Here is a 24,346-nt window from a genome sequence, read left to right on the forward strand (position 1 = left end):
GACGAAACACAGGCACAATTCTGTGATATCATCAGTGCTAAATAATGCTGATACCAAGCAATATTGCTCATGGTTTGTATTTAACTTTTTTTCACTCATTTTCCATGTATCATGTGGAAACAAGATTGCCAAATCGTAGGCCTTCTATATCTAGTTAAACTTAACTAACTTTTAGTGCTCTGGTCCTTTCCTCTGCTTCTCAGGATGAAGCTGACATAGAAATCTCCTGCTAGGGATGGAGTACTTCAGGGGGAAGCTGATAAAGCCTGCCACAATGAGGATGAAACACAACACCATGGAACATCTCTCCCAGCCTTCAACCAACAGTGAAAGACTTCACAGTGGGTCACCTTCTTTCTTTCTGAAACACATGATTTGCAATGACACCATCCCATCCCATCCCATCCCATCCCATCCCATCTCATTCCCCTTCCTGCTCTTTCATGGCTACAACACTGATGGATACAGATCCATCAATAACTGCTTCCAAGTTCTCTCTCTTCAGAAGCTGCAAACAGATGACTCCTCCTTCCCTCATCTGCTGTTAAATAGGTGATAAACATGGATTTTAGCACTTCCATCAGGCAAATAATTCCCACCAGACTTCTATTCTATCGACCAGGTTGAATTTAAGCCCATAAATGTGTGTTCTCTTTCTTGTTTATCACCCAGGTTCCTTTCATGTCTGTATAAATGTTAAAAGAGAAATTAAAAAATAATCTCTATATCCTCTGATGGCTTGATTAATTTTGTTATTGGCATCTTGATTTTTTTTTTCTAAATGACTGCTTGTTTCTTCCCATACATCTTCCCTGTGTGTTGCCATTTTAATGCCTGCTACACTGCTTCATTCATTCATCTCTGACTGGAGCTCATGAAGCCTCTGGATACAAGAAGACCTCTGAGTCTCAAATTTCCACTGCTGTGGGGCTGAGCTTTAAAAAGAGATTTTTTTTCAAAAGGAAAATGCACATCTTTGGAATACAGTCACCACAGGGAACATGGAAGAACCACATAGAGGCAGCATTCCTGGATGTGCTTAAAGTGATTATGCCAGAACTTAGAACAGGAGGACTTTACCTCAGAATGGTGCTGCTCCTAATTTAGAAAGACAACAAGTTAGCATGTCTTAGAAAGTTACCCACACAAATGGGATGTGGTAACTGACAATATGCGCCCTTTCAGCATTTTGGAAATGTATTCTAAGCTATCCTTAATGGGAAAAAAAACAAACAACCCAAACACCCAGACCCTCTTTCCCCAAAAAGTTACAATGAAAATACCAACACTGCAAAAGGAAATCTAAGATTACTTACTAAAATTCCCTATCTTTAGAATGGCTCAGGAATTCCACATGCCCACAAGAAGGAAAAACCCATATTCACAAAGCTGTGCAGTACTTTTTTTTTTTAATTATTATTTTAAAAACATATTGAATCACAAGACAGTCTGCAGAGCTCAAGCACCCTCAACACAACTAAATCCTACCAGAGACAAGTAAAACCAATACCAAAAGACACAGAACTGGGCAAGAGGGGAGGTACTCATACTGGGGAATATACATGGAGCACGTCATGAAGGAATACTTGCAGCTCAGGCCTGACTCTCTGGAGACTTGGCAATGTTTTTGTTAATGTGCATGGCTCTCTATTCTCATTTGAAATACAAATGAAAAACAGAAACGCATGAAGCTTTACACATCATACCAAAGGGGTTTATTTTCCCAAGGTTAAATGTACCAAGGTTGGCTGATACGCAGAACAAGAATGAGCAAACCTCAAGGAAAAAAAAAGTAAAAAGAAAAGTCACTGAGTTTTTGATGGCACAATTGTGTTTTCTCTTTGTGAACATCTGAGAGAATAATTCATTCATATTCTGAATGGGAAAAGGCAACTGAAACAGGTGGTCTATTACTAGATCCATTAAACAAGAGATTTATGCATTACATATCCATCTTGAGGCAATTAGGCTGATCTTTTTTTTCTCTTTTATGGCTTCATTGAAAATTTTTTGGCAATAAAGCAATTAAAAAGTAACTATCAAAGCATTTATCTATGATATCAAAGACAACCAGCCTTTATCAGAGAATGGCTGCTTCACTTTCCGTCTTTAGAAAATACAAATTTAGAGGCAACATTCACACTTAGGACAGTGACATAATGCTGCCATTGTCCCAAGCCTGAATGGTGAATGATGGGGTATGGACTAGCTAAATCACTGTTTGCTTTCTCTTTTGGAAAATTACTCTTTTAAGTTTGACTTTAATCTCACAAGGCATGCAGAGAAATGAATTTGCTGTAAAATAAATCTTGAAGTAACCTTGCTGCATGTGCTTTGGGTTTGTACAGACACTGTCCTTATAGGGGAGCACAAAATCCACATGGAAGAACGTTTTTCAAAGCTCAGGTTGATGTGACAGCTGGAGCCAGCCAGACACTAAAACATAAAACAATGTCTGCTGCAATAGGCTGCAAGTGCTACAAAGTTTTTTTTTAAAGGTACTTCACATCAGTGGTGGAAACCAGACTGTGACATATTCCCCAAAATCTCCTCCAAGAAGAGGCAACAAAAAGGGGATATGCAGAATGTAGTCCTCATAGCTCCCTTCCCCACCTGCTCAGCCCCTCCAACACATCTCAGTTTCTAGATTCTTTCTTCAACCACCAAAGCAGTCAAAGCTCTGTCTGTCAGTGACCAAAACAATCCAGGGACTGGGCACACACTGACTGAGAGAAAACTACAGGGACTGATATAATTGCTTCAGGTGCAAGAACCTGCTGGGACTGCCAGACTGCACCTGAGCGTGTCCTCATCCCTGGAAATACTCACAGTCAGGTTGGACAGGGCTCTGAGTGACCTGATTTAGTTGAAGACATCCCTCCTCCTTGTAGGGGTGATGGACTAAATGTCATTTAAAGGTCCTCTCCAAGTCAAACTGCTCTACAATTCTGTAATTTTGGGCACTACAGATAATTGCACCTCTCGAGCCACACACATTGATACATTTCAACAGCAAAGATCAGAAATGTATTCAAGAAGCTGACAAATGAAAGCTATTTTAATAATTTGATTATGGAATTTAAATTAACTGCAATGAACAGAAAGAGAGAAGAGGTACACTGCCAAATTCATCAACATCTTGGGATTTTACCAAGAGCCTAAATCTTTTTAAAATCTCCAGCTTCTTAAATCATAACACAATGCATGCTGAAGCAGGAAGGATCTTGAGAGATCAGCTCATCCATCCCTAGCTCCCAAGGCTGGCCAACTATTAGCAAGCTAGCAAGACCTAGCTGCATTTTTCTGCTGCTACTCTGAGTAAATTATTATACAGCCTGCTCTCTGTTGTGTGGATAGTCAGATGTGGGATGACCTGGAAAGCCATAAGTCCATTAACATAAACTCTGTGGGATACACTGGGGGAAATGGAGAAGTTGGATAGCAGATCTTAAAGTGCAGTTCTAATGATGTACTTACAGGTAGAGTGCAATCTACATTTACAGGAAACAAAAGACAAAAAACCCCTTGAGTCTTTATGTATATGTAAGTCAGTCTTCTGATTTATAAATAACCAATACTTGATTTCTGAAAGGAAAAAATTCCATGCATCCTAAAATACAGAGTGTACAGCCACACAATATTCTATAGGACTAAACCCAGCAATTACAAACCACCTCATCACATTCAGTTCAGAGCAGAGCACACACTGCAAATAAGCTCTTGGTCTTATTCCACCCTACATTAGATAAGTTCAGTAGCTCTGGAAGTGCTGCAGCACATTGTGAATGATGGATGAAATGAGAAATCTCTGCTCAGTGCACAGCAAGTAGTCAACTCCCTCCTGTGCTGCAGCGTTTGCTTTCAAGGTACTTAATATGCAACTTCAGTGAGTGACATTCAGAAAATCCCAGTGAGCCCATTTGTCTAAAAAATAAAAATAGAATGTTGCAATTTTGTCCCTGGGCTTCAGTTGTTTTTCTTCAATTTTAATTTTATTTCTGCCTACCTCCATCCTGTGAACTCCCTTGTCAGGGTGCATTACGGACTCAAAACATAAACATCTACCACTGCTGGTTGCTCAGTTACAGGAGAGGTTTAAGGGACTGGTTGCTTCATCTCTCACTATTCAGACAACTTGTACTGCATGAATACTTCTTTTTGAAAATGTAAATGAATAATCAGTTCCATTACAGTTTTTAAATCAGGAGCCACAGAACCCCATTGTTTTCATAGCACTTTGGGCAGCTTGATTTCTATAAACTATAATTCAAGACACAAGCAGTTTGGATTGGCTTCCACTGAGCTGAGTTTCCATCAAATACAATCTGCTGGGCAGAATTACCATGGAGGATGAAAGGTTTAGTCTTTTGATAACAAGCAGCACAAGTTGGCTCACAAAAATCTATGTCAAGGTTTAAGTCATGGCTTCAATTTCACTGGGTTAGAGAGTCATTTCTCCCTGGCTATATTATTATACTGTTTCAGGTTATTGCATTGGGTACATGATTAGCTGCTATGCTGCTCCTGAAAGGTTAAAATTGCCAAAATCTTGCCCTGTTATTGCTTTGTGTCTCTAGTCCTTCACTCCTGCTGGATAGTTCATAGCATCAATTTACTCCTTGTAATAACTGCATAGCAGACAATATATTACTTCCTACATGCTTAGGCAGAGGTCAGAAGTTGCTTTATTCCTAAGTGAAATGGCCTCTGTTGTAATCCTATTAGGAATGTTTAAATAATACAAGCAATAAAACAGTTTAATACTTGAATGCACTTCTACTGCATCTCTGTAGTTAGTAATATGGCATGGCAAGAAGAGAAAAGGATTAGCCCTATCATCACAATTCCTCCCAAGAGGTTGTTTCCTTACAAGGAGAAGACAGGAAATTATTTAGTGATTATATTGTGTTATAGTTTTATTTACTCCTTTATTGGCACCATAAGGCTGTACACACAGACTTTGTACAGGGAATTTATTACTAGATCCAGAATTTCAGTCTTAAAGATATAAAATTTTCCTGAGGAAGAACAGTAAGTCTTTCCTGTGCCCTTATGCCAGGCTCTCTCCAAAGTCCATGGACACAGAGTGTGAGGCACATATTTAGCACAGTGGAAGTGTGTGATGCCAGGTTTGCTTGGAACAGCTGTCCAGGCTCCTTTCAGCTGACAGTGTGGTGCTGGCTTCTAGGTGTCAGAAAGGTGTTTCTATTTCTCTCTCAGCAGCATCCAGTCTCACTATAAATGTCTGGAAATTTGTTTTGAGCCATCATTAAAGCAACATCCACCGTGGGAATGCCCTGGGTTCTCCACTGGTCCATCACTAATTATCATTCAGCCAGTGTGGCATTTTAATAACACCCAGCTCTGAAAATGTATTTATTTTTATGTACATATCAAAGCCCTGACAGCTTTATTTGCTTGGAAGGGAGGGTGGAACCTTTCCAGCAGACTTTCTATTTTCCACCAATTCCCTCAAGGATATTAAGGGCAGAGAGCAGAGTGGGTAATTCCCATCTCTGTGTGGAAAATGAGTCAGACTAGTTATGCAACAGAAGCTTTCACTGATTAAGAAGGATGCTATATTCAGGTAGACAACTGGCCAGAAACAGATGCTATTTGTGGGCATAACTGAGAATTAGCAAATTGGCTGTTTATTAAAACAGGTGTTTGTGGGGACTCACATCTCTGACACTGCAGATGTGGCAGTAAATATGGCATTCTGCTAGAGAACATTGGTTCCCTTCCCAGTTACACTTACACTTCAACTGAGTTGATGCATGAACTAAATTAGATTTAATAGAGTCAGCATCGGCTTTGAAAGCTGGTGATTTCAATCAGAGATAGAAAAAAAAAAACCAGAAATTTTTACTCAAGCCAGATGTTCTGCTGCCCATTTTTGATCTCATAATCATTCATTATTCTCTGGTCAAAACCAACCCCAAAAAACCTGCTTAAAAATGTTTCTCTGGTTTCCATTAGAAGAACAACAAAACCCAGCAAGCAATCTCCTCACACATATTTCCTAAATTCCCAAAGATCTAGACAATTTATATCCTATTCATACCATGAGAAACAGGAACACAAGGAGAGCAATGTCTGCTCAGATGGAAATTAAGCTCATGTCAGAGCAGGAGCACTACACTGTCACAATGAGGCCATGCATCCTTTCCTACAGGAGACCTCATTCCCATTGATACTTGAGTTTTAGGTGTGTCTGAAGTCTCATCACTTGGATGCCATGGGCATCAGGCTTCATTTTGGGAGTTCACATCATTGCATCATTTCTTTACAAGGCATGCCATGGTGGCAGTAACATATAATACCAAGCCAAACATATCAGGTAATTTTTTTTTTTTTTGACACAACAAAAGACAACAATTATTCTGCATTTGTAACACATTAATGATGGGTGCTTCCTCATATGACCAAACATAGCTTTGCTAGACAAAAGTTCCTTTGGCTTGTACTGTAAGAGAACACAGTGAACTAGACTGAGCCTGGATGTATCAATGCTGTTTTAGCATCTCTGTTCATAATTTAGACCCTCAACTACTCTAATTTGTCACCTAATTTTTGCTGTGCCAAAGTAGACATAAACCAAACTTCTGATAACATCTCCCTAAATGCTTAAAGTGATGTTTCTGAACACAATGTACTTTTGACATGGTTATGTAGGATAATATCATCACAATTCAAAAAATACTGTTTGCAGCAGAAATTTGCCAAAGCTCTCTCAGTCAAAAGATATTTGTAATTTTAATTAATGTGGCCTGATAAACAAGATTAATGGAAGCTCTGACAGGGATTTCAATGCTTGAGACTGTAAGGTAAATAACTATGGAAGAGGAACCAAAACAGTGATGCAGATACATCAATTATTTACAAGTTAGTTACAGAAGAGTCTTGTAACACATTGGAAAAAAATGAATCTGCATGGCCAGATTTGCTGAAATATTGGTAGAACACCTCACTACACAGCTGGCACAGAATATTGTACAAGATAGGTGGGAACCAAGGTTCTGATACAAAATCAGCACAGAAAACAAGATGCTTGGATATTCCCAGGGAGGATTGACTGATGCCTCCTTGAAAAGCTATTCTAATAACCTGAGACAGCCACACCTGTTGTTACACACCACAGTGTTGTGATTCACTTGTGGATTTCCTGACATTTTTACAGGCAAAACTACAGCTGACAACCCTCAAGTGACACTAAAAATTTTAGGTGTTTGGAATCACAAGTTTGTTTAAGTGTCTTCTGACTGAGGAGGCATTTCACACAAGAGAGGTCAGGCTGTGGAGGGATGAGCTGAATCGTGAGAGGTGGGGGTTTAAAATCCTGACACAGAGAGAAGCAGCTTGCCTGCCTGCCTCTGAATAACTGCTCAAATGCAACAGATCCCCTCTCAGAGGCAATGTGCCCACAGACTGAATAACAATTTGATATCTACACACCACTCACTATGCCAGGTGATATTTAGAAAAGTTAAATCACAGGCCTAAATAAAAGAACTTGGTCAGTGGTCCCTAGTAAAGCAGATTCCCTATTGCACACAGTGCAGTCTCTACAACTCAGTTTCCAAAGTCAATTAATCAGGAAAGGCAGGTGAATTCTGGTAAAACTAAACCACAAGTACCCACTGCACTTACAAATGAAATTCTCTGCCTAATCTATATGCACTCACTTCATTGGGGCAGCGCTCAAATGTTACAGCAAAGCAATTTTCTGCCTGCAATGTTTTTTAATATCAACAATTGGAATGACAGGCTGCAAAATATTAGCTATAAACTGGATTTGAATTTCATCGAAACAGATGAGGAAATCATTAAAAAGAGTTAACAGTAATGTGATTGGGAAACTTAAATCCTGATTTGATCAGCCTGCCCAATCATAACACTTTCACTTTTCAAACTCTGCATATTCAGGACTTGACAATAAACTATTCAAAACAGTGTCAAATCCAGAAGCACTTAGAGGATGTATGCAAGGAAACATCCACATGGACGATATTTTTTCCTTCAGAATGAGAGAAAATTCAGAAAATAGAGTGTTTGCTAATATTTAATTATGTCACTAGTAATGAAAAAGTACACTTAACACACCGGTTGTTTTCCTTGTTAAAATTAAAATTACTGCATCCTAAGTATTTAAATTCTCAACTCAAACCACTGAGTTTGATCAGAAAAATGTGAAAAACACTTGGAGTTTGTAAATGGTTACATCACATTTGGCCAGGAAAGCACGTAGCACCATTTACAAATTTCTTCACTGACATTATAGCAGTGGCATTTTCAGCTCACTTAAATTTGCAATTCTGCTGGATATAAAACAAAATTTTCTTAGGCCTTTTAATTAGTGCAATGTGCAAGACTATCAGTGAAATTTGTATGTGAGTAGTAAAAAACATTGCTCAAGTAAGTGTTTTGGCTCCTGTGAGCTGCAGTAACTGCACACCTGACTGTGCATCAATGAGATCTCTGTGGATGTTTTCACGACTAATTATATTCACTTATTCATGGGACTAGAGCCAAACATGTTAAAATTAGCAGGTTTCTCATACAGTATAAGCAGATAATAAAAACCTACTCTGTAGTAGAAAGTTGCAGTCATCATTCACTCTGTGGCTTGTTTTAAACTGAAAAAGTATGGTAGAAGTCAGACTCCCTCTGCCGCCTTTCCTCAGATTACTGCTTCCTATTATTTTTCACTTTCTATCTGATTAGGAGTTTTATGAAGTCACAAAACATGTGTCTTCAGTAGGTAATAAAAATATCTCTTAATTTCAAGAGAAATTTTGCTTTGAATCTCTTTCATTTGGTCTTCATTGGATTGCAATATCTAACACGAAAATTGTAGCTCAATCTCATTCTAATGGTTGAAGTTCAATTACCTAATGCAAACTATTTGTTTCTGTAGGATGGAGACAAGCACAAAGATATTGAGGATGAAGGTAAGAGCAACATTTATCAAACATGGATTAAATGAAGCAAAGATTTGATGAGTAGAATTCCATCTCACTTCTTTTGAAGGACTATGACAGCTCTGATTTTCACAGCCTCTAAGATCATGACATTACAGTATTGGAATTTTAAGAAATAGAAATTATACCATCAGTCTTCATTTTCTGCATTGCTGCCTTTGGAACAGATTACAAAATACAATTTTCTATTATTTTTCAGTGAAGGAGGAAAAATCATGAGAATGCTTAGTCTAGATTTTAATCTTCCCTGCCCACTGAACAGCAGTGCTGTGATGCACAACCCTGACCTTTCCCAGCCCCGTATATTTTGACTGTTTGCCCACTCAGCTCCATCCCCAAGTTTTAGTGAGGCTGTAAACAAAAGATGTGGAATGGCATGCCCAGCAAATCACAGAATGCTGAAAAGGTCAAAATAGTAGTGCCGAATGTTTCTACTCTGTAATTTACAGAATATATGAGGCATTCACAGCTTAATAACTCATTCACATGACAAACACTGTAGAGGTAATGTAAAATGGCAGCACATGAATTTCTTCCAGTGACAGTGTTTCCAACAAGCATGGAAAATGGTGCAAACTTTGCCCTGTGGTTCTCTTTTCTGGAACATTAATACTGTCTGACTTTCAATACACAATAGCATATGTCTGTGGACTGTGAAGTTAAATGTCTCTGTGTTCGCAGTCAGGCTCAGAGCCCAAGAAGGCAAGGTCCCTGAGGCAAAAATCCAGGTCAAAGCTTTTTCTATCTGTACTCCTTTGCCCTTCTTGGAGCACTTCCCCAACACCAGGTGATTTTATTGTCACAACATTCCTGAAAACCAGAGAAGCAATGTGAATGAGAGCCTTAGATGAGGACAGAGCCCTGGTCAAGGTCAGGAGAGCTACAGCAGAAAAGAGCTCCATGACTCTAACCAACAACCCTAAGCCCCTGCTCTCCACCAAGACCATCGTTTCTACCTCCTGTGTCAAGGGCTGAACTTCATTTTTGCAGAAACAAATTTGCGCCCCAAATTTCCCAGACACCAGTCAAATGAAGTAAATTGAGAAGCCAAACGAGAGATCCTTTAGCCAAGCCTTTAGACAGCTGCATGTCTGTAGCAGCTGAAATGATGGTTGCATTGGTTGATGGCAGTTTAATCCTAGTGAAATGCTAAAGGTCTATGTTCTGGACATGCCCACACTACAATCACCACCTGGAGCAAGATGACTTGAGGCATTCTTCAAACATCCTAAGTTAGCTAATGCCTTTGGGACAACTGTAAGTTAGGACATCCTGGAGTGTTTCCTCTTAAACACTTTATTGGAACAAAAGAGAAGACAACAGATTGATCTATAGTATTGCTCTTTCAAAACTATCTGTAAGGCCATCCATCTGACACCAATTAATCAATGTTTTCTATACAGGCAGAATCAAGTTGCCTTAAGTGTATATATTGGCCTAACTTCCACTGAACCCAACATAAGCAATAAATAGTTTATATAAGTACAGAAAAAAAATGGAAAGTGTTAAGTCTTCATTTCTGACATAACTGTGCCAATCCATGGATCCCAATGGGTGTAAAAATGAGCAGTCAGAATTTGGCTTGTCTTTCCAAATTCATTCAAAAGAAGAAATAAGTTGGCCATTGAACTGTTCCACAGATGAAAACTTGAATTAACCATACAAAAGGCAAAACAACTGTGGATTTACACCAGCTGAACCACAGATCCCAGCCCAAGTCTCTGAAGTGCAGCATTTCACCATTATCGCCAAGAGAAGCAGGGATATTAACAACATACCAAATTAGCATCAAAGCATTAGCAGTAATACCCATTGGGTATTTAGGGAACTACTTCCAAACCTAAATGTCAGACAATTTGTCTCCAATATTCCCTGCAGATTAGTACAGAATGATTGCAATAGATGTAAATCCTGCCTCCTTTCCTACAGGCACGTACAGCTGAAATAGCTGTGGAGCTGCACCCTTTGTGCTGCTAAGGAAGGCAGGTCCTAAACACCATCCCCTCAGTTCCTCTTCATTTCCTAGTGAAAATTGCTCCTTTATGTATTTCTGTGCAGAAACACGGAGTTTTTGGTACATGAGTCTGCACTGCTGGGAGGAGATGATTTTCCAGTGCTGAGTCTGGGGTGACTCACACAGCAAGTCTGTAACCTGGTGAAGGGAGGGGAACAACGTGTGAGGTTCGGTCCTGTGGAACAGGGACCTCTCAGCCTATCTGTGGGAGGAGGTGGATGCAGTGAAGAGCCACGGATAACTGGAAGGTGTGGAGGAGACAGCAGTGAAGGTACCAGTCTGCTCCTCCAGACAGCAACAGTCCAGGGAGACAGGGCTGTGAGATGAAGGTGCAGGGTGGGGAGAACTGGGGATGGAGGGAACCAAACTTTCGCTGGTGTTGGATGGAGGGGACACTACCCACAGGTCTTCTCTGCCTTTAGTCCCGCCTTCCCTCTGCTCTGTGATTCAGATCACTCAGACCTGAATTTCTGAGGTGATGTGGGTCATTCCACACAGACAGAGTATAGCAGGAGGACATGATTTGGGGCAAGACCGTCACTTATCCCCCACTCAGGTCTTGCACAAGGAAAGATTAATGAGTCTCTACAGATAACTTTCAGCCAGCCTCTTTGCTGACTCAGCACCCATTTGGGTCAGGTCACCTCTGATTCCTCAAGGTTTGTCTCTTCTATGCTGTCCCAGATGAGCTTGACGTGCAAAGCCAGAAACCCAGAAACAGAAATCCAGATCTCTCTCTGAGAGGCCCTGCTAAGCCCTAGGCTGGAGAATGCCTGGAAGGAGCTGAGGGAGGAAAGAAAGGCAGCATGGAGTAACCAACATCCAGGATCCCTGTTTGCATACGCACCCACTACATTCCTGAGCAGTTATTGCTCATGGCCCCTTAATCAAACCCCAAATCAAAACACATGTCTGCAACACTCAAGAGGCCTGACCACAGACAAGTATCAGTGCTCCTTCCACACTGCAAGCACACTAAATTTCTTCCCAAGTTCACTTTCAAATCACTTGCTCTATTTGAAGCATTTTAAAGTTCAAAATTTCTGTAATTGCTTTCTGTTCAAGATCATCACTCTATTCAACTGCTGATCAAATACCTCTATCTTTAAATATGAAGAATACAAGATTTAATGAGCAAATCTGTAATGAGACAGTGCTGGACTGTCTTGAGTAAATGGGCTTGGTATGAAATGAATGCCTCAAACATCTTGCAGAACTTTGTTAACAATTATTATTTAAGAAGACAAGTGTCATCTCAGTGAAAATTAAGATTGTGGAGAGTGAAGCGGTATATTTAACATGTCAGCAAATTGATGAATTTTCAAATAATTTCACTTCTTAAATAATTCCTTCCAGCCACTGCTGCAAACCAAGAGGGCTTTTTTATTCCTAACTATTTTTAGTCTATTCCTATACCTGTCAGCAGATGTAACTTTGTATATTCCCTTGCACTTGTTTTACAGTAGCTCTATTGATCTCTATTGATCTGCCTAATAATGAGTCCCAGGGAACTGTGCTGTTAAATCTTTTAGAAACAAAATCTTTTCAAACAGTTCACCTATTAGGAATAATGACAATCCTCATAAACTATGTGCTTTCTTTCCTCAGCATCTTTAGAAACAGAGAAACTACCATGACAAAAGTGAGTTAAACCCCTTGACATCCTTCCTGTTCAGTAAATTAATTAACACACAGGATTCTTGCTTTGTTTTGAAGACTCCTGCTACATTTCTTAAGTAAATGCCTGAAAACAAAACCAGGACATAGATGAAAAGCAAATGATAAGTAAATTATATATTCAATACAGACCCAAACATGCAAAATTCATTCCACTCAACTAAGTTATTCATAAGAAGGTTAACTTAACACTGCAGTCACTGTAATACATGGTACAGAATCAACAGATTTAGCATCTATTTTGATATTGTATTTTTAGCTTTTTTTGATACTCCATGGACCACACAAATGAAAAATAGCAGCCATGGCGCAAGCTAGAGAACTCTGGCAGCTGCTTATACATAGACTGGCTAGATATAGTTCTTTACAGATCTGTGTCCAGGCAAAAATCAGCAGAGCACTACTGTGCTTCCTCTCTCCCACAAATGCCTCTGCCACACTGCTTTTACACCAGCTGAGAGCTGGCAGCACAACAGCTCCCAGGGATCAGTGAGATTTTGGCTTCTTAGTGCTACTAAAACCGTGCAACTTCAGAGGAGAAACCTACTCATAATCATGGAATCAAAACACAAAGAAGTGGGTTTCCTTCTTTCCATGTTCTCAAAGCACTAAGAATGAACAAAGTTAGCTGGAAAAGAATATAGCAAATGAATTAAGAAATCAGCAGAGCAATGTACCAACATGTCATCTTAAGGCTTGCAGCACAGCATGCTCCACTTGCTGTCAGACAGCTGCATGTGAAAATAGATAACAGATCTTTAAAACATACTGCTCACAGCCCCAAGACAGCTGACTGAGGTCTCAATCTTTACTCTTCTAAGTCACATAAAGAATCTTCTAAATTCGGGAATTTGGCATGAAAAATCCATAAACACACGTAGGTTTATATGGTCAATGTAACACCAATCTCCTAAAAAAGGAGTCTTTGAACAACTCAGCTTTGAATCACAATGGCATACACTCTAATAAATTCCCAGTCAGAACTTCATGTGGGAGATGGTCTTAAAAGCCTTCTACCAAAACCGCCTCATCTCCTGGGCACGAGAGCTGTGTGTATTTTGGCCTGTACCATCAAATTTGATTTTAATGTTGTGAAGACAACTGAGAAATGTTTTTTTTTTGAGGTAGAACATTTTATTATCAGAGTAATGGCATGTATATGCAAAACATAAACTATATAGTAAGAATAGACATTATTTGTTAATACGAAGGTAGAGAAAGATTAAATGTATCACATACAGTGCAATCAAGAACTATTTCTATACTGATCTCAATGCAAAAAAAACCCCTAAAATACAAAAAAAAAGGGTTTTTTTTTCTAGTTTTGTTTTTACAAAAATGAAGCAGTAAATGGATAATTAAAAAAAATATATAATCAGTCATTATTTTCTAGGTCAGCCCAGAGATGAAATTATTATCTGACTTGGTAAAGCAACTGAGTAAAACTGTTTTGGACTATTTCTCCAGTCCTCTGGGATGCTCTTTTTTCCTTCTGTCAACCCTCCCCCATCTCTGGCTCTGTCTCTCCACCCCAAGCAAATACAGAAAACAAACAAACAAACAAAAAAGAGCAAATTCCAGTTTCTGCTTCTCTCTGATCTTGATGGGATTGGTTTTAGATCTCTGTCACATTCCAAAAAAAAACCACCAAGAAAACACAAAATACATTCCTACTCCTTAAGAAGAACAACTCAGACTCTGGACCATGTTTGAAGTCTGAAGGAGCTCTTTTATCCACTGTCAATAAGAATTGTGCATACCTGTTTTTACTAAAACTTCTTACAAGATCTGAAAGCTGAAAGGTGAATATTGAAGTTTGCAGTAAGGCCAAATAAGATGCTAAACAGTTAGGCCACTGCCTAGAGGTCTAGGGAGATTTTGCATTGCATCGTACTCATCATTAAGGATAAAGACAGTAGATAATTATTAATCTCCTCTATTTATAGAGGAAGGACAGTTATTTCTTTACAGATTAGCTTTCCAATAGAAAACTAAAATAATCTCTGCAGAACAAGTAGATGGATTAAACTCCATTTCTTTTGTAGCTTAATGCCATATTCATACTTGCATAACATATTTGCATAAAAATCAGGCATACTGGGTGATTTGAGTCCATGGGCTAAAGGGCAGGAAAACCACAGAAATTTTCCTTTAATATCTAATAAAATACCAAAAAATGTCAATTGCTCAAAACTCCTAGGAGCTTAACAAGATTTCAACGAAGTATTTCAGCAGATGACCTTACACAAAACTTTCTCCCATGTTACATTGTACAATCAAGTAATTCCCAGTCTTTCAAGGCTCTGGCACATTTCAGAGGCCAGCACAGCCTTCCTGCCCCAAGCTGGTGGTGGACTCTACAAGATGAAGGTGCGCCCTGAGAATTTTCAATCTTTATCTATTTGCCAAGTTAAATCAAGAGGGAAATCAATGAACTTCACTTCAAAAGAAGTTAAGGTTCCATCATATGAATATGGTTTAGTGGCAATAACCAAACCCATTAACATATCAGAAAAAAACCCCAGTACCATATGCAAATTTCCTGATCTTAAGGGATAACTAATGGATTACATTCCAGCATAGAAAGATGCAAGATTTGTATTTCCCTCTTGGGATATTCCAAAATCCTATTACTGAGCCGCATCTCTATGGGGAGGAGAGGGTTTAATTTTTTTTAATCAAACCTCCTTTTAATCAGCCAGAAAAAAAATGTTTTCACACAAACAACAACAACAACAAAGAATTCAGTGCACAACCAACAGAGTCCTGCTGCAACAGGGGAACTTGGAAGAGAAAATGAAGATGAAATGAAAATGCAGGAAACAAAGATGTGTACTCTGAGTGCCTTATTACACAGATATATACAGGGACAGTGTGCTCCCAAAGGAAATCATTATAAAATTGACTTTTAAGAAATTAGACTAGGAGACTGAATTCAGCCTTCAGGCTGATCCAAACTTCAGTGACTGTGTTTTGCTGTTAACTCAGGTAGGGTTTTAACTATGGCTCCATTTAATACCACATTTTAGGGGCAATTTCTGTTCAGCTATAGATATTTGAGCCATGTGGAGTGGAACCTAAATATGCAGATATGCAGCTGTCTGCAGAATTTATCTGGCACTGGCTGCTTCCCAGATCCACTGCTGTCTTCCCTGTGCAAGCCCTTACAGACTCCTGAGTCAATTCAGGTGTATGAGAGAAAGCTAATCTTTAACATTCACCAAGGTCACAAATAATTTATATTCTCACACTCAAGAATTCAAGCCCCATTTTTAAATACTTCATAGCATCCACAGTGCTTCTCTGACATTGCTTGGACCTGGTTTAAGAATAAGGATGTGTCTTTGTACTCATCTCAAGTAGAAGCCCACAGACTTTCACCAATACAAACAGCTTTACTACAATGTCATCACCATTCTTAAAATGTTTCACACTGACCCTGCTTGCCACTAAACACCATTCCACCTCTGAATTCTAGCCAGCTTTGGTATGAAGGAGGAAGAGAGTCAAGCTCAAGAAGGAAAGTGCCACAGTTTCAGTACTGAGTAAATAATCCCCATATGCAATGCGTCTCTTGTAATTTAAGCTCATGGTACCACAGTCCTTAACAGCAACTCCAATTCTGCCTCTTAAAATTAGAAATCTATTTTCTAGTCACTGAAAAAAACCTCTGGAAACTCAACACTGAGCAGTTCTTTCGGTATCACAATGCTCCCCAAAGTTAGCATTAACTCTCTAACATTCCTTTCTAACATGACAGAAGATAGAGGCTGCTAGTTGAGATTCAGAGATGTGCATACACAGAAGAATATATAACAGGAGTGTGAAAAGCATACAGGCATTTTAGTCAACAGCCCTTCCTGGTACACATTCAGAACAACCTGAAAATGCAATGCTTTACACTAACTGTTAAAGGAATCAGCACTTCTTTTATGAGAACATTTGTCTTTGACTAAACATCAACTGACCAATACAGCATGAATGTAGACATAATTTTTACTTAACCAATAATATTTAATTTATATTTAATACACACTATAACCAATTAGTACTGCCATCCCTTGATGTTATACAAGTTCATTCCCTTATATTGCCATGGCAGAAGATTCTATGGTTATAAATGAGAAGCTGCAAATTGATTTGCATGTAATAACTCCCACTAAACCTTTCCTACCACTTTCAATTTATCCCATCTGCTACCAGAGTGGAAGTTTAGGATGTATTATTCCCAGAAGGGGACTTACCCAGCTGGACATCTATAACAGTTGGCTGGTTCTCCATGGGGAACAATGGCTTTGGAGGTTTGTCTGTGAGTAAAGCTAGAAAAGAAAATGAGAAAATGTAATGGAAAGTTTGAGACCAATGACTGCAAAAGAAAAGCTCTGTCATGTAAGCAATCAAATGTCTGTATACTTGATGGTGTGTAAACATTTATTACATACTACAGCTGTTACACAGCCAGTGTGTTACCACCTACCTTGCGGCCCCTGATTCAACAGAAATTACCTGTTTCAAGAATTATATTTTTAGGTCAAACCAGCAAAACAAACTCAATTTCTCACTTTTCACATACATGTGTAAATTGAACAAGAAGTTTAGACCCTCACAATGCAAATTTAACACAATGAATTTGAAGTGCCAGACAAATCTCTTTCAGTGTGACCAGTTCCAACATGTCTTTATGTCCAAAACAATACACAGAAAACTTGCACAAAATTGTGCTTGAAGGAGCCCAGCAGCTCCACAGTAACGTAGACTCCCACCCCAGCAGGTGGGGTACCTGGACCCTCTCTCAAAGCCTTACTGGGGACCCTGCCTCCTGCTGTGCAGAACCATCTCCCTCCATCTGAGAGCAGGAACCAACACCCCAGCCTTGTGCTGCCAGGGGACTGCTCCAGTGAGCAGACAACACAACTATTAAAAAGCATAGCAACAGGCACAGCCTTCACACCTCTGTTTGAAAACTTAGGGCCAGACTGTGCAAATAGGTTTTGTAAATGTGGCTTAGCTTGAAATAAATGACTGTGTATTCCTGAAAATGGGGAGAAGTGTATTTAATTAAGCATGGCATCTCGCACCACACAAAATTAAACATTTCAAAATTACCTTCAAACTTTTCCTGTTAAAACTCATCACCTGAGATTATTTGACCAGAGTTTGCAAAATGAACAACAACTGTCAACCTACAAAACAATTTTATATCCACAACAGCCTCAGAGTTTCAGTTTCCAGTATACCTACAACAGTTTTTTTCCTTAGCTTTTTCTTCAATTTTCCAGGATTTTCTTGCTACCTTTATGCTTTTTTTATTATTATTTTTATTTTCTGGTACTAAATTGTACTCTCTTCCTTGTAGAACATGGAAAAACATTGCTGGAGCAGCTTCATCCATGCTGTGCAGTGTGCTCAGGCTTTCCTCACTTAATATTCTCTTCATATCCCATTCCCACCTCCACTCTGTGTAGCCCAATCTGACCAGGGTTTTCCCCTGTTTCCCTCAGCTTTACTTGCACCACTTGGAAGTTTTTTAAATGTGCTCCTGCATGTCACATTTTAAATGGCTATGTTCTGCCATATTCTTCTTGGAAAGTAATCATCATTATGAACTGCAGCCTGCAGAGCCTGCAGAGCCTGCAACTCTTTCTATAGGAGCTGAAATGGCCCAAAGGGATTTTTGAGATGAGAAGGCAAAAAACTGCTGGCTCTTCAATGTCAGATGTGTTTACTGAAAATAAAGGCTATTCTTATTTTAGAGGTCAGATCACTTATTCTCCTTATGAAATTCACTTTTGGTCCTTTTTAAACAGAAAGGCAATACAAGATATTTTCAACTACAAGGGGCTCTAGACTTACATGATCTCTGTACTCAACAGAAGCCCAAAAACAACACTTACTCAAATTCCCATTCCTCTACAAGAAGTTTGTTTAATTCTAGGAAGAGTTTATGGACAAGTGGCACTGATTTCCAGCCTTGCTCAAGGGAAGGAACAAAAAGTTAGTGCTGTTACTGTATCAACATGTATTTAACAAAGCCAACAGTATAAACTCTTACTTCACCCCCCCACAAAGCTACATGAATTGAAAACAATTAAATGTACTCTAAGTGCTCCTCCTATTATCAAAAGAGCAGTAATTCTGCTATGAAACTGAATCCACCTCATGAGCTGTCAAGGGAACAGCTGGGATACAGCTGTCGATAATTTTTGTTTTCCCCTTCCAAATGCTGCGGAACGTGGCAAGTCCCTGGGCTGCTCTGAGCAACAACACTTCCACAGTGAAGCCACTAGAACAAGGATAGCATCAGCTTCCCAAGGCAGCAATTCCTGTGGCCACCTAGACAGACCCACCTTTGGAAGGTACTGGATCTGACAGTGCAGCAGCCTAAGGGGGTGCTTTTTCTTTCCTCGTCATTCCAGGATTTCATCCTGTGACCAGCCTGGGACTGCCTTGGCTGGATTTGTTTATGGAAGTGTTATCAGACAGATACAGCACAAAATTGAGACTGAGGGGAGGCTTCTGTGCCTTGTCCCAGGAGAAGAGCACTCACCTGGGGCATGGCTGGAAGTCACAGGTGTTGGATGACAAGCTGGAAAGACATTTCTTTACCCAGAGGCACCTGGGAGGTGCACCACTCTGGGAGGCAATGCATCTGCCTCCCAAAAGAGACTGGTGAACATGGCCAGAGGCTGTTCAGCAGCCAGACTGCTCAGGAGCTGTCTAAAGTGCTGTGCTTATATCCACCTCATTCAAAAGTAACACCAGCTTTAGAACAGTAATCACTCTGCTGTGATTTCAACAACACTTGTCACTCCATTCATCCATAAGAGTTTTAAGGAGACAGTGTTGTACAAATCAATAACCTGATGTGATTCTCTGCAGCTGTTCATACAAGTGCGTTTTCTTTCCCAGTATACACGATGCTTTTATTCTGTCTTTGTCATAGTCACAAGGAGTATGCTGTCACACCAGAAATGCTGCAGAAAAGCAGACAAGAGACCTGTAAGAGATTTGGTCTCTCCAGTTGGTTACACAGTGATCTTTGTCAGATAAAGCAGAGCATGATGTGCTGCACAGGTCAACGTTTAGCTACTCACAGGACCAACTAAAGAAGAAAACTGCCTTAAAGGAGAGCCTCCTGCTTTTAAGTGCAGGTGAAGCCTCGGAGCCTGGAGGCTCATTTTTTTTCCCCACCACAGCCTTACTGTTTCAAAAATCTGTCATTCCATATTCAGAAACACTAATGAGTTCTCTTGAAAAAGCAAAAAACAGTTGAAAACAAACAGCCTTAGGATATCATTACTTAGGGAAAAGCAGTAATAACCAGATAGAAAAGCTATCAAGCTTCTCACTAAGCCCCAGTTCCTTCTCAGTTTGCTATTTGACACAGCTCCACTTCTCCACACTATTTCCTGGCTTCCCTCTGAAGCAGCTTCACAGTACCCACCCCACTCCAGTCAGACTTTTTTTTACTTTTTACAGCATCCACAGTGCGACAGGGGGCCCAAACTGTTCCTATGATGAACTCAAGTCTCTTACTGCATATTTTGAACGGCTCAGCTAAGCACAACTTCTGAATTAAATGCAGATCCCCCGCTCTATCCCATGCAGAAGGGCATGCCACATGTCTACAGCCATCATCTGTGCTCCAGGACCTGAGCTGCTCCAGTGTGAAGCCAGTCAGAACCAGGGTCATGCACTGAAATCCAATCGCTTATGATTTAAAGGGCTTCTTGCTTCTGGCTCAGCACAGCTGGAGTGTTTTCCAGACCAGAAGGGAGATAAAATGTTAAATCCCATGTGGCTAGGAACTGGTCAAATGCCAAGGAACAGCTTTCTTCTTCCTTGTGGTGGATAATGACTTCCCTCTTCTTGTGATAAGCACCCAAAGTACATTTGCTGTTCTATAATTTTGCTATTGATGTACCTCCTGGACATTTGCTCATGTAATTTGCAATGATGAAATGAAAAAATTAGCTAAATATGAAACAGAATGCAGGGAATCTAACAAAATTGTTTCAAAGCTTCTATGAGACAATTGCATGCCAACCTACTTCCTTCAATCAAAGGATCTGGCATTTTCCCACCATTAATTAGCACGGAGCCTCTAGTATCATTCAATCAAGAATCTGGCTAACCTTTTGACAGCAGAACGGATCTGTGTGAATAGCATCCTCTGGAACAAGTAATTGCATGCCAAATCCTTAATCTGAAACTAGCTCATGCCCAAAGTTAAGCTTTTGTTCACTCCCAGTTCAAATACATATGCTTCCAGACATGCCTTAGATCTACTTTGGCAAAGACAAATCTTGGCAGTGACACTACAACTTGCACACCATAGATGACAATGGAACTAACTGCTTACAAAACTCTCAATCAATATATTAACCAGAGGGCACATGTTGCAAAGAGAAACTCAGCATTCTAACTTTTAAAAAGATGTGTATCTAACTCCCTTTGTCTCACCTGAAATCCCAGCTTGCGCCAAGAGATTTCTCAGTGGCTGGCAGTAAAATTCTCCAGGCCTGACCTGCTACTGCTTTCTCTTTCATGTTGCTGCTTACAACAAAGCAAATGTGAGAGCCAATTATCCAGATGTAAATGTAAATGTGACAGCTGTAGTTTGGCTGACAGGGAATGAACTGTTCACTTGAAGAGTTAAAAGCTTGTTTAAAAAGCCAAGGGTTCTCACCTGGACTTTGTGGACAGAACTTCTAACACACTATCACCAGCAAGTCCTGCTACCAGATCAGAATCATTACTTTTCACTTTCTTGGCACAGCAGAAAATTACCACACAAGGTGAAAAGTGGTAGGAAACCACATGAAGCAACTCATTCATAAAAATGCAATTTTGTGAGGCTGTGTTTATACAGGGACCCTGGCTCCTGATTAGCTCTATTGTAGTGTGCTCCACCAGTCAGTCAAAACACACTTCTCCATCAGTTGCCTATTCTGTTACTTCCTTCCTCTCAGTTTAAGCTGGCAAAATGATTGCACCTCTATTTGTCATTTGCTCTATCTGAAACAAAAGCACTGCAGTGAGATGTTGTCTAAGGATAAATATCTCCATCTTTGAAAAGAAACACTGAATATTTATTCTCAAAAAACTCCAACTTAGTAAATGCAGAATTTGTTTGGGAGTCCGGAGTCATTAGCCAATTACAAAGAGTTTTTCTCTATTTATTACTATTCAAGTAGGAAATGCTTCTTTTGGGAAAATGCTGTGTAATGATTCAGCAGCTAGCTGCCTCCCCCTCTGCCACAAATACCACATTTTGAAAAAATTACCTAGAAACAAGAGTGCCTTAATGCACTGTTAGGACTGCCTCTGTGGGACAATTTTCTGCAAGAAATTTAGCATTTTTATATTAGCAGTAAATAATTGGAATTCATCACATGAATTCTTTTTATGATATAGAAAGAAGGTCAACACAATCACAGCTTTAAGGAAGATACTTGTCCATGCTGAAATGCAGCTCACAAAGGAAATGGATTTTGAATCACTCAGATGATCTTGGTTCCTTACTGGTGGTTTTGATTTTCATGCATTAAGTCCTCTGGCTCGGAACAGACCTGTGTTCCACAGGTCATGCTACTGGCACCAAGAAGAAGCTGGCCATGACTGCAGCTCCCTTGACTTAGAGAGCAGTCAAAATGTTGAACAACTGGCTGTGCCTGTCCTGTTTTACCAGCTGCTCCAACAGCTTCTGCTGCTGACCTTGTAACCCATGGTGACTATTTAGAACTAATAAGAGCAGCTAATCATTCCATGGGCAAAAATCACTTCTGAATAAAGTCTTGCTGCCAGTTTCCTCATCTAAGATGTCTCCATCTACTGCACACGGGATGCTATGAGAGTGCACAGAGAGAGCCAAATGGCTTTGCAGACAAGGTACTAGATGAACTCTGTTGAATTCATGAAAATGTTTAGAGAAGGAGAGATTAACCAGATTTTTGGGTTGGGATCTTCTGTTTCTCAGGTTTGTGCTGGACCTTCTTCCACCTTCTCACAAGGCAATTAATTCATGTAGGGTTGTAGAAAATAAACTGGCGAGATTGGTGGAACTTATGCAATAGAGAACGGCTCAGGACTCTGGTGAAGTGGAGTAGAAACAATAGCACAGATTGCACATTACTGAAGCACAGATGGCAAAATCCCACAAGGTGCCTATCACAAAGTAATTACAACAGGGCTGAACACTTAGCACGACTGCAGTATAAGTGTTAAATGCCTGTGGCATTGACTGTTAGGTATCTCCTGATGTGAAACATTCAGTGGCACTGATGGTCGGGGTTACCATTGGTGCTGTTACTAGAGTCATTGCAAGGTGGGTGCTGGAAAGTAGAGGAATTCTGTGTTAGCAGGGCTTTCACTGTATGAGGTTATCAAGCTTCCTAACTCCTACAGTTGCCAACACACCTTTCTTTTCACTGCATTTCTACATTTCACAGATTGTGTTAGATTATACAAAGTTCTTTCCCAACCAAAATGATTCCTGTGATAATTTTATTCCTTTCCTAAATGTGGATCATGCAGCTTGCTTTTAAAAATCAAGCATGAGTTTTCTCTGAAGTAGAGAAAAAGTGTAATAGATTCTTACTAAATGTAAATTACATTTTCCTTCAATGTAATTCCTGACAATTTCAAATGGAGTGCGCTTTATTTAATGAACAGACTGTATTTAGCACAAAAGACATATTATTTCATCTGCACTCAAAATGTTTCTCTTGGACTCTGGGCAGAAATAAGATGCTTGAAATTACTCTCTATTTCAAGGATATCTGCAAAGAACATTTTATGACATTTTATGGTTTAGCTTTTTAGATTCCTTTTCCTTTCTGTCTTATAAAAAAATAAAGTGGTGATGGATGGAGCCAGATCCCTTCATCCACCTTAAAGGAACAGCTGGAGTCTTTGCATGCAAACAAAAGCTATCATTCTTGTCAACCTGAAGCCAGGCTACCAAAAACCTGCAGTCCACAACCCATTAATATTCCATGATCAATTTGACCACTGGTGCACAGTGAGTTACTGCACCACAGCACAGTTCCAGACACGTGAATTATCATGGAGCGGATTTTATACACTCTTTTAACAAAACTCAAAGCAATCCATTATTCTCTAAAATTAATAAACTTGAACTAGGAACAGATAGTGAATCTATATTGCCCAACAAATACCAGATAAACTAAGTTTTAAGCACCTATGGTACCATATGTAGGCAAAACAATGGGTGCTCTTTGTGAGGGAAAACCATCTCCAAGCTCAAGCAGCTTCCAGCCAGTGCTCTCCACAAAAACTGCTGAAGGAAGAGCCACTTCCATTTCACCACCTCTCTTACTTTGCTGTTTCAGGCAACCTCATTGCTCACCTGTGCCCTGAGACAGCCCAGATCAAACCCACCCCGCAGACCAAACATCCCTGGGCAGCTTTTCAAAGAAAAAGACAGAACTACTGAAGAATGACATTAGAAATGCATTTCACTTAATTCTCAAAGGCAGCAGCAACCATTTAAAACTTGTACTTTGAACAATTTTAGATGTTGCACAGTGCAACAGCTCAGCCTGCTCTGACGTTCAGCAGGGTCATTACAACTGCAAAGCTGCCACACCACAAACAATTTTCAGATGGAATTTCAACTGTAAGTCTTTCAGATTAATTATATTCACAAGTA

The 24,346-nt window shown here is 39.7% G+C and overlaps 1 protein-coding gene across 1 annotated transcript in view; it reads right to left on the reverse strand.

Annotated features, from left to right (window-relative positions):
• Window positions 1-24,346, reverse strand: part of IL1RAPL2 (interleukin 1 receptor accessory protein like 2) — a 347,213-nt gene that overhangs the window by 83,093 nt on the left and 239,774 nt on the right. Inside the window, exon 5 of the mRNA XM_062502960.1 lies at window positions 16,917-16,991. Within this exon, the coding sequence (XP_062358944.1) occupies window positions 16,917-16,991 (75 nt within the window). The remainder of the gene's footprint in view (window positions 1-16,916; window positions 16,992-24,346) is intronic.

The sequence above is a fragment of the Cinclus cinclus genome, chromosome 15, assembly GCF_963662255.1.
Source record: "Cinclus cinclus chromosome 15, bCinCin1.1, whole genome shotgun sequence".
NCBI lineage: Eukaryota > Metazoa > Chordata > Aves > Passeriformes > Cinclidae > Cinclus > Cinclus cinclus.